General features: G+C 39.8%; 1 protein-coding gene across 1 annotated transcript in view; it reads left to right on the top strand.

The window, feature by feature from the left end:
• Positions 1-12,463, top strand: part of LOC109895831 (transmembrane protein 132D-like) — a 60,854-nt gene that overhangs the window by 38,969 nt on the left and 9,422 nt on the right. Inside the window, exon 4 of the mRNA XM_031829428.1 lies at positions 9,408-9,597. Coding sequence (XP_031685288.1) covers positions 9,408-9,597 — 190 coding nt within the window. The remainder of the gene's footprint in view (positions 1-9,407; positions 9,598-12,463) is intronic.

Genomic DNA, 12,463 nt, shown 5'->3' with positions numbered 1-12,463 from the left:
ACTTTCTGGATTTTTTTTCTCATTTTGTCTGTCATAGTTGAAGTGTACCTATGATGAAACTTACAGGCCTCTCTCATCTTTTTAAGTGGGAGAACTTGCACAATTGGTGGCTGACTAAATACCTTGACAGGGTCGTGTTTCGGAGGACACATATCTCTCGACCTTCCCGTCTCCCGAGTCCATACGGGAGTTGTAGCGATGGAACGAGACTGTAACTACCAATTGGATATCATGAAATTGGGAAGGAAAAAGGGGTACATTTTTTAAAAATAATAATAAATCATATTTCTGCAGCATTAGTAAAGATGTGATCAATACATGTTGATGATTTCATTCCTGTGCAGTTTGTACATACCCTGCTAGGTTGACTGATAACCTGACCCAGGTTGCAGGCACTGGTTACAGTTTCAAGCTTTTTCTTGAGTGGGCAGCTTGATGAAAGCCAGTCAATATTAAGGTCACCCAGAAAATATACTGTTCTGTTAATATCACATACAGTGCCTTCGGAAAGTATTCAGAACGCTTGACTTTTTCTACATTTTGTTACGTTACAGTCTTCTAAAAATGGATTTGAAAAAATCTACACATAATACCCCATAATACCCCATAATACCCCATAACTTTTTGCAAAAACAGAAAACCTAATTTACCTAAGTATTCAGACCCTTTACTATGAGACTCAAAATTGAGCTCAGGTGCATCCTGTTTCCCCTGATCATCCTTGATATGTTTCTGCAAACCCCTCGAGGACCGAAGGGCAGTGGGGCTCAATGGATCCAAGCTAGCTGTAGTATCCATCATGGATGATGAATGGGCCAGAGTCTTAGATAGCCTCATGGTCCAATGAGGGGGAGCTCTGAGGATCTGAACCCAAGGTAGGAACCATCGGAGAGGGAGACGGAACAGAAGACGACGGTGCAGATACATCCAGGGAAGAAGTCGCCGGAACCTCTGGATCCAGGGCGACAAAGTTGTTTCTAGTCTGAGTCTTGTCTTACCTTTGCCAAGGAGGCCCCCGTTGCCAGAGGTTGCTCTTTTTGACTTCCATGGCGAGTGACATATCTCCATGGCTGGTTGGTTAGGTCGAGATCAAGAACATCCACCAAGTCATCCAGGAGCATCCTATTAACTCCATTCTCCAGGGAATCCTTCGGATTCGGGAAGGGATCCCAGCAGAGTACCGGCCAGTCGGCTGTGGAGAACCAACACGGCTGGACAATTCTACCAGGCCAGAGCGATGTCCGGCTACAGTGGTTGAAGAGGAAGAAAAAGTAGGTGGGCATGGATTCCCCAGTAGCTTGTGTAAGTTCACTACTTGTTTGCTAAGTGTAGTCACTTAGCTCCTGTAGTCCTCTGCAAGTAAACATTGATTGTCTGGGTGGTCCACATTGTCCGGGAATAAAGCAAAAATAAACACAGCTCTTGTAGCATTAAAAATGTTTGTTAGTGTCCTCCATTTTATTTTATTCCTCCTTTAAACTCTCTTGTTGGGAAGGGCTCATAAGAAAGCATTTCACGGTAAACTCTACACCAGTTGTATTTGGCGCATGTAACAATAACATAAAACACAAGGCCAAATATACACTGAGTGTACATAACATTAGGAACACTTGCTCTTTCCATGACGTAGAATGACCAGATTAATCCAGGTGAAAGCTATGATCCCTTATTGATGTCACCTAATGTGCGGTACACTCATTTGCTTACCAAGATGACATCGAATGTTCCTGAGTGGCCTAGTTACAGTTTTTACTTAATTTGGCAAAACTTGAAAATGGCTGTCTAGTAATGATAAACAACTTGACAGAGCTTGAATAATTTAAATAATAATAATGCAAATATTGTACAATCCAGGTGTGCAAAGATCTTAAAGACTTACCCAGAATGGCTCACAGCTGTAATTGCAGCCAAAGATGATTCTAACATGTATTGACAGAGGGGGTTATATACTTACAGTATCTAATCAAGATTCACTGCATTTGGAAACTATTCAGACCCCTTTAGTTTTTCCACATTTTGTTACGTTATAGCCTTATTCTAAACTTGACTAAACATTTTCCTTATCAATCTTCACACAGTACCCCATAATGACAAAGCAATAACTGGTTTGTAGGATCTCTCTGTACTTTGCTCAGTTCATCTTTCCCTCTTTCCCTCGATCCTCACAGCATGATTCTGCCACCAAGAGTGGCTTCCGTCTGGTCACTCTACCATAAAGGCCTGATTGGTGGAGTGCTGCAGAGATGGTTGTCCTTCTGGAAGGTCCCATCTCCACAGAGGAACTGGAGCTCTGTCAGAGTGACCATTGGGTTCTTGGTCACCTCCCTGACCAAGGCCCTTCTCTCCCAATTGCTCCGTTTGGCCAGGCGGCCAGCTCTCTTAATTTTAGTCCCACTTTGTCACACAACAAAATGTGGAAAAAGTCAAGGGGTGTGAATACTTTCTGAAGGTCCTGTGAGTGCTTGATGTGTGAAAGGGAGGGTGTGTGCCAGATAAAGATGTCAGATCTTAATTTGACCCCTTTCATAGCAGCAGGAAAATAATCCTACAACAGGAGGATTTTAAGAATATTGAACAGTTAGAATCACTGTCAGGGGCAACTGGAAGCGGTGTTTGTAGGCTATAATTACAGGTCCTTTAGTTGTCAGTTCAAATAGGCTATTGAGGCTACATGCAAGCTATGGCACGTCTCATGTGAATTCTTATATTTGTATGCATTAGATATTTTTTGTTAGGGAAAATCTGTGTTTTTGATATATTGTTGCATTATATGTTCAAGTCAGGGAATAGGCCGTAAATATCAAAACAAACTCTGAACCAATTAGATTAATTTGGGGACAGGTCGAAAAGCATTAACCATTTATGGCAATTTAGCTAGCTAGCTTGCAGTTGCTAGCTAATTTGGCCTATTTAGCTAGCTTGCTGTTGCTAGATAATTTGTTCTGGGATTTAAACGTTGAGTTGTTATTTTACCTGAAATGCACAAGGTCCTCTACTCTGACAATTAGTCCACACACAAAACGGTCAACCGAATCGTTTCTTGTCATCTCTCCTCCTTCCAGGCATTTTCTTCTTTGGACTTTATATGGCGATTGGCATCTAACTTTCATAGTTACCACGACGACTGAATGAACTCAGTTCATCTTTCAATCACTCATGTGGGTATAACCAATGGGGAGATGGCACGTGGGTATCTGATTCTATGAACCAATGAGGAGATGGGAGAGGCAGGACTTGCACCGCGTTCAGCGTCACAAGTAGAACTGACTTCTATTTTGGTGCTTGGCAACGCAGACGCTCATTGGCGCGCGCGAGTGTGGGTCCAATAATTCAATTACGTAGGTTTAAGTTTATTTTGCAACGCTCACGGCACGAGCAGTTTGGTCAGCAAGTTACTCAAGTAATTTCTGAAGGAACTGACTTACATTTTACCAATCACTTCAGTTACATAAATTTATATAATTATATCATCGCTGTCGGATTATTTCATTTTTGAACATGGATCGATATTATTGGTTCCCCTTCACGTCTCTATAAATGTTTCATGACCCCTTGACCAATGAAATGTGTTCGAACCCTGTATCTCCACCACCGCTCTTGAAGTGAAGCGCACGTCTTCACTCCTGACCATAATTTTTGGGGTGTTTGTAGTCAGATGCGATCAGAGGTAAGTTACACTTTAATGGCTGTCTGCCTTTGTAATAGTATATACAGTTGAAGTCTGAATTTTACATAAACAGTTTACATATACACACATAATTTTTCCAACAATTGTTTACAGACAGAGTATTTCACTTTTATAATTCACTGAATCACAATTCCAGTGGGTCAGAAGTTTACATACACTAAGTTGACTGTGCCTTTAAACAGCTTGGAACATTTCAGAAAATGATGTCATGGCTTTAGAAGCTTCTGATGGGCTAATTGACATCATTTGAGTCAATTGGAGGTGTACCTGTGGATGTAATTCAAGGCCTACCTTCAAACTCAGTGCCTCTTTGCTTGACATCATAGGAAAATCAAAAGAAATCAGCCAAGACCTCAGAAAAAAATTGTAGACCTCCACAAGTCTGGTTCATCCTTGGGAGCAATTTTGAAATGCCTGAAGGTACCACATTCATCTGTACAAACAATAGTATGCAAGTATAAACACCATGGGACCACGCAGCCGTCATACCGCTCAGAGATGAACGTACTTTGGTGCGAAAAGTGCAAATCAATCCTAGAACAACAGGAAACAGGTACAAAAGTATCTATATCCACAGTAAAACGAGTCCTATATCGACATAACCTGAAAGGCCGCTCAGCAAGGAAGAAGCCACTGCTCCAAAACCACCATTAAAAAAGCCAGACTATGGTTTGCAACTGCACATGGGGACAAAGATCGTACTTTTGGAGAAATGTCCTCTTCTCTGATGAAACAAAAATAGAACTGTTTGGCCATAATGACCGTTATGTTTGGAGTAAAAAGGGGGAGGCTTGCAAGCCGAAGAACACCATCCCAACCGTGAAACACGGGGGTGGCAGCATCATGCTGTGGGGGTGCTTTGCTGCAGGAGGGACTGATGCACTTCACAAAATAGATGGCATCATGAGGAAGGAAAATTATGTGGATATATTGAAGCAACATCTCAAGACATCAGTCAGAAAGTTAAAGCTTGGTAGCAAATGGGTCTTCCAAATGGACAATGACCCCAAGCATACTTCCAAAGTTGTGGCAAAATGGCTTAAAGACAACCAAGTCAAGCTATTGGAGTGGCCATCACAAAGCCCTGACCTCAATCCCATAGAACATTTGTGGGCAGAACTGAAAAAGCATGTGCGAGCAAGGAGGCCTAGAAATCTGACTCCGTTACACCCACTCTTTTTTTTTTACCTTTATTTAACCAGGCAAGTCAGTTAAGAACATATTCTTATTTTCAATGACGGCCTGGGAACAGTGGGTTAACTGCCTGTTCAGGGGCAGAACGACAGATTTGTACCTTGTCAGCTCGGGGGTTTGAACTCGCAACCTTCCGGTTATTAGTCCAACGCTCTAACCACTAGGCTACGCTGCCGCCAGGAGGAATGGGCCAAAATTCACCCAACTTATTGTGGGGAGCTTGTGGAAGGCTACCCGAAACGTTTGACCCAAGTTCAACAATTTAAAGGCAATGCTACCAAATACTAATTGAGTATGTAAACTTCTGATCCACTGGGAATGTGATGAAAGAAATAAAAGCTGAAATAAATCATTATCTCTACTATTATTCTGACATTTCACATTCTTAAATGTAAAACTAGGCCTAGCGTTTGAGAGAGCGAGAGAGAACATTATTTTGATATCAGGCCTGATCCCAATGTCTTGACTGCCCCCGCATTGAGAGAAAGAGAACTGCTCATTCGTGAGACTCATTTGAATTTTCTGATGCAACAGGAAAATTCTCTGTGACAAGAGTGATCAAGTTAAGATCCAACATCTCTACTGGACTGCCTTACTTGAAAGTAAGTGGGCCTGTTCCTATTCAGTAGTGTGTTTCACAGGGAGTTGCAATGACAAAGAATCAAATTGAGACTTTGTATTGTCGAAGTTCCAGCAGCACAATATTCCAGCTGGGCAATATTATGAGTTTAGGGAGATCTCATGAGTTCATGACAGCTCGCTTGACTCTTGAGTTCAAATTCCATAGTTAAAAAGCTATCTTAACACCATCACTGCACTTACCCATTCTTGTCAATCCCTGTTAATGATAATAATCTAACATACTTTCAGTTAAAACAGGCCTAACACTCTCTCTGTAACGCTTTACAGATGTTTCACTTTAGAGACTTTGGACAGATTCATCAGATTAGAGGGGATCCTATCCTAGTCCTATTCAAGGCATTCTAGTGTACATTGAGAGGATCAGGCTATCAGAAAAATGTACTGCTATGAGCTGTCGTATTTAGCCCATGCGTACATCCACCTTTAGCCTTGCGCCTGCAGGGGCACGTGTGTCTGTTTAGAGTTAATAGGTTTCAGTGGAGGGAGATTGCTCATCTCATTAATCTGTTGTCTCACACAATCAAATCCCCGATGCTCAATTGCCATGCTCGACTGGTCATACCTTACATGTGCACAAACAAAGTGATTACTTTAGAGTAGCAGGACATTTATGTTAGAGCATTAATTGACACCCTCGTTGTGGATAATCTTGTTTCATGCTACCGATGGCTTTGGAAGGAAAATCCCATCTTTTGTTGTTATTTGGATGAAGGACAAAAGACCAAGGAATTAAGTCATTATTATTATTGCATGACGAACGAGACAACAATTAAATGAGTGTTTTTTTATTATCCATATTGTTAAGGAATATGTAGTTTAGACAGCACACTACAGCTCACAACCACTTCCACACTTCATTCCCCCAGGGGGCAGCTCCAACCTTGTCCAGGTGGTGAGCCTGGTTGATAAGCACATCAGGTGTTGCCAAATAGGTGATCGTCAGTCAGTGTCCCAGCTTACAAGCCATGAGCTTGCTAGGGCTGTTGCGGTGACGGTATTACCACCAAATTGGCGGTCATGAGTCATGAAGGCACTCAAATTCCATGTGACCTTTGATGCTGCTGATGGTCAAATTTTAAACATATATTATTTAGTATATGTAAAGACAAGATTAAATCAAGAATAGTCTGATGGGTGAAAATATTAGCCTATCACTTGTGAATTATATATTATCACTTGTGAATGATGCCCGTCATAAGAAACAATGCCTTTTTTTGTGCAACTTTTTTGAATCATAGTCACACACCTCATGAATCATAGTCGCACACCTCATGTAGCCTAGCCCATAGGCCTACATGTTTTAATAAGGTTTGTATCACAACTAAAAGTGGCCAAATAACTTCTTAAAAATAAGCACATTAATGGGCTTTAGAAGGGGTGTTGAGCCTAACTGGCATACATAAGCAGCGCGTGAGGTTCAAGTTTAGGAAGATCCTTTTCACCGTAAAAATGAACCTTTTATATTGAAAGCATTTACATGCATAATTGCATTTGCTTTCACTTTTGATAATGGTGTTTTCTGCTAATGAAACAATCACGCTTATAGCTACTACTTACTATGTGTGCATTGCTGCCCTTATAATGTGAAGAAATAACTGAATAGTTTATCAACATTTTAATCTAAACGTTCTGATCTGTTGCCTCAGCCACATTGCGTAAAAAAGTTTTTTTGATGTTAGTGGTTGTATTCATTTGGGATCCATCGCCTCCCACAGCCTCAGGCTGCTAATTTGTTTGTTTTTTAGTTTGTGCATGCCTTTGATATTTTTCATTTTTGTACATACAGTATTTATGTTTTGTCACCAGCTGAACAAATAATAATCCGCTTGGACTGACCGACCAAGAGATCAACAGAGACAGGGCTGGCCCTGGACCAATGTAAGGTTGCTGTCTCCCTGGGAACATGTACATTGAACACCTAGGCACATACGCTGATTTCCCCCATAGCTGCACATCTTAAATCAGGTTACAGAGCAGTTAAATAGGACAAAGACCTCTAGACTTTGCGAGTGCAACCATATGAACAGGATAGTTAATGGTTTCTTAACAATATGTATGAAAACACTTTGACAATGCTGATCTTTTTTCTGTGATTGGTACAATTATTGTTATGTGTACAATTCAATGTAATCCATTTTAATGTATACTTTAGGGCAGAGTACCCCAACTGGCGGGCCATGGGCAAAATTTGGTCCACAGGTGATTTTATTTGGCCACCCAAGTCATAATTATTTTTTTTATTTTTTTTGGGGGGGGGGGGGGGGGGAATTCAGAAAGTATTCATAGCTATTGACTTATTCCACATTTTGTGTTACAGCCCTAATTCAAAATTGATTAAACACAATCCCCCATGGTGACAGAGTGAAAATATGTTTTTAGGAATTGTAGCTAATGTATTGAATATGAAATAAAGAAATATCTCATTTACATAAAGTATTCACATTAAAATACTGTTGTAGTTTGTGTCTCTATTTTTGTTTAATTTGCTAAGATTATTTAATTACAGTAAATCTATTTTTTTATGTCTTTACATATGGTGTGTAGAATTTTTTTAAAGCTCTTAGAGAACTCATTAGAAGGTGCTTTGTGCTTGCATTCGACTTTGAAGGCAACACGCACGGTACATTTGAAAATATTTGACAGTTGGTTGTGTGCAAATGTAAGGGCTTGAGGTGGGGAAGAAGGGGGTGTGCTGGATACAGGACTGCCTTGAGAGTGAGTGGAGCAGGTTCTATTCAGTAGTGTTTTTCATAGGGAGTTGCAAAGGAATAGAAATTATACTTTGTATTGTCAAAGTTCCAGCTGGGCAATATTATGAGTCAAGTGAGATCTCATGAGTTCATGACACCTCACTTGACTCTGTGTTCAAAGTCCATAGTTAAAAGCTGTCTAAACCCATTCACTGCACTCACCCATTACTGTCAATCCCCATGTTAATGATGATGATCTAACATACTTTCAGTTAAAACAGGCCTAACACTCTCTCTGTAATGCTTTACAGATGTTTCACTTTAGAGACTTTGGACAGATTCATCAGATTAGAGGGGATCCTATCCTAGTCCTATTCAAGGCATTCTAGTGTACATTGCGAGCATCAGGCTATCAGAGAACTTTACAGGTATGAGCTGAGTATCTATCCTATTTAGCTCATGCGTCCATCCTCCCTCTGCCTGGCGCCTGCAGTGGCACATGTGTCTTTTTAGAGGTAATAGGTTTCAGGGGAGGAGGATTGTTCATCTCATTAATCTGGTGTCTCACACACAATCAAATCCCTGATGCTCATTTGTCATGCTCCGCTGGTCATGCCCTACAGGAAATGAATGTGGGAAAGAACATTAAATGACCCCCTTGTGTGGATAATCTTGTTTTATGCTTCTGACGACTTTGGAAGGAAGATGCGTTTTTGTTGTTATTTTGATGAAGGGCACAATACCAAGGAATTAAATCATTATTATTGCATGATGAAACAGACATTAATCAAATTAGTATTTCCTTATTTCTCTTGAGTGTAAACAATGCTATCCATACACTAATGATAACAGCCTCCTAGTGTCCCAGGGCATATTTGATTGAGGAACCCAGATCCTCCCACCCTCTATCAATTCTTTATTGCTTTTCTTGTCTCTGTTTACACTGTGGCTGCTGTGTCAGGATCACTGCTGTGTCATCTTGATTACTTTAGGCTTTGCTGTCCTACCTTGACTGTTTATGGTAGCACCATTCATCTCCTTTCTTTTAAAAATGTTTACTTCCCGGCCATGAATAATGTTTATCTCCGCTTACCGAAACAACCACATATAATAGCTTGAGTTAAGACGCGCTGAATGAGTTCCTCTGGCAGTGACAGTCCCAGTCTGATCCTGTTTCTTTTATCTTCTCTCAGGCTGGACAGCAGTCTACTGGAGGTCCTACAGATGGACTTTCAGGTGGAGGAGCAGAGCAGCCAATCAGACAGCCAGGTCATCACATGGCGCCTGGAGTTGCCCGCAGACACCAGGGATGGGGGGAAGGAGGGTTCCATGGAGATCTACACAACCCAGAGAGACTTTGTGGGCCTGGCCACACTCGTCATGGTGAGCACCGACTGACAACTCATCTCTAGCATCTACAGTCAGGCCAAAAAATGATTGGCACCATTGATAAAGATTTGCAAAAAAGACTGTATAAAATCAATTATTCAAATAGTAAGGTATAATGTGTGCAAAACAATTGAAGAAATTATATTATTTAATACTAATACAATTGCTCAGAGAAATATATTTTGTTTAACAAGTAACACAAATCTAAAAAAGATAGGGTTCTGAATTATTGGCACCCCTGTTCTCAATACCTTTTTTCTAAAAGGTTTTATGAGATTGGAGAACACGTTGGGAGGGATATTAAACCATTCCTTCATACATCTTCCCAGATCCTTGATATCCTTCATCTGTGCTTATGGACTGCCCTTTCCAAGGTTTTCAAAGTCCGGAGACTGAAAAAGACATTGCAAAACATTTTGCTTTGACCATCGCAGTCTCTGGACTTAAACCCCATTGAAAACTTGTGGTTTCATTTGAAGAGGGTAGTCCGTAAGTGCAGACGAAAGATATGTATGATTCTGTATGAAGGAATGGCCTAAGATCCCTCCCAATTAGCCTGGGCAGACTCGAGTGGGCTTCATGGATCTCAACTATTGTCTGGGCTTGATGTGGCCAGCCAATAATACACTTGTTAGCCCCGGCGACCAGTTCGTACTTAAAATAATCTCCATTTAGGCTGCAAAGGCTTTGATATGCTCCTTAACTTTATTTAATACATTTTTTTTTATTTTTAATTTCACCTTTATTTAACCAGGTAGGCTAGTTGAGAACAAGTTCTCATTTGACCTGGCCAAGATAATGCATAGCAGTGTGAACAGACAACAACACAGAGTTACACATGGAGTAAACAATAAACAATAAACAAGTCAATAACATAGTAGAAAAAAAAGAATCTATATACATTGTGTGCAAAGGGCATGAGGAGGTAGGCAATAAATAGGCCATAGGAGTGAATAATTACAATTTAGCAGATTAACACTGGAGTGATAAATGATCAGATGAACATGTGCAGGTAGAGATACTGGTGTGCAAAAGAGCAGAAAATTAAATAAAATAAAAACAGTATGGGGATGAGGTAGGTAAATTGGGTGGGCTATATACCGATGGACTATGTACAGCTGCAGCGAGAAGACAGAAGACTGAAAAGAAGACAAGACAAGGCGAGAAGATAGAAAATATGCATACCTTTTTTATGAAACACCATTTTCCACCACCATGCTAGAGTGGCTAAATGCTAATCCTTGATGTATTTAGCGTTTAGCCACTCTAGCATGGTGGTAGAAAATGGTGTTTCATAAAAAAGGTACGGATATTTTCCACTTTCTCACCATTAAATAAGGTTAAGGAGGAACTCGAAGCCTTAGCGTACAACAAAGCTCAGTATTTGTATAATTTTATACTGTTTTTTTTCTTCTCATCTTTATCAAGCGTGCCAATGATTTTATACTTGATTTGAATATACATGTATTATTTTCACCTGTGAAATGTGCTATTGTAAATTATGTTTGCCTTGAACGAGGCCTCCAACAACAATTGTATCTATGAGATCTATTGTTGGTAACGGGACCTAATTCACTGTGCACTCATGACGTTGATGCCTTTGTGTCATAATGATGTACAAGGAGGTTGCCAGTCTCTGACCGATGCTTCACTATTGTTGTTTTTTGTGTGTGTTTTCTTTCTCTTAATATAGGATCTCTGCAATTAATACATCATATAATCTCTATACCGTAACTAAATAAGAAATGTTATGAGCAGTAGTCATTACAATACTCTATCTGCTCTTAGCCCTTTGTGCTACTGCAATCAAGAGGCCCTGCTGAACTCTTAAACCACTATTGTTTGTTGTCATGGGAGATTTAGCATTTCTGTGTAGTAATAATTTTTTCAAAACCATTTCTTCCAACAAAAAAAAATCTTATTTTGTGATACATCTTTTGGCCATTTTGTTCATAAATGTATTTAATGGCTTCATGTAAATGAATGTTTGTGAACAGGAAAAACCTTGATTGTCTTTCAATAAATCTTGTCGTATCATACAATAAACAGTATCTGAAAATATAATACAGAAAAAAGGCACTGAAATATGAAGGCACTGGTACTGTGATTCTTTTCAGGACTTTGACTTCCTTCATCTCAATCACGGATTAGATGGTGACCTCAGGCTGAGAGCCAAACATGAGGATAATAGATGTTTGGCAAGAGGGCCATTAGGTCTGTACTGATCTAGCACTCAGCACTATGAGCTGCTGAAAATTGTTAAATATTGGTTGGAGCTACAATTATATTTTGCCAATAAAAGAAGAATTATATATATTTACAGTACCAGTCAAAAGTTTGGACACACCTACTCATTCAAGGGGTTTTCTTATATTTGTACTATTTTCTACATTGTAGAATAATAGTGAAGACATCACAACTATGAAATAATACATATGGAATCATGTAGTAACCAAAAACGTGTTAAACAAATCAAAATATATTTTATATTTGAGATTCTTAAAAGTAGCAACTCTTTGCCTTGATGACAGCTTTGCACACTCTTAGCATTCTCTCAACCAGCATCATGAGGTAGTCATCTGTGTTATGTCATAGCTTTGATATCTCGCTATTATTCTACAATGTAGAAAATAGTAATAATAAATAAAAACCCTTGAATGAGTAGGTGTGTCCAAACTTTTGACTGGTACTGTACATATCTACCTAAATTACCTCGTACCCCTGCACATCAACCCGGTACTTGTACCTCATGTATATAGCCAAGTTATCATTACTCACTCTGTATTGATTATTGCTTCTATTATTTCTCTATTTTCTTTCTCTCCGCATTGTTGGGAAATGCATTTCACTGTTAATCCAC

The sequence above is a fragment of the Oncorhynchus kisutch genome, linkage group LG8, assembly GCF_002021735.2.
Source record: "Oncorhynchus kisutch isolate 150728-3 linkage group LG8, Okis_V2, whole genome shotgun sequence".
Taxonomy (NCBI): Eukaryota; Metazoa; Chordata; class Actinopteri; order Salmoniformes; family Salmonidae; genus Oncorhynchus; species Oncorhynchus kisutch.
This window is presented reverse-complemented; position numbering and strand designations above follow the sequence as displayed.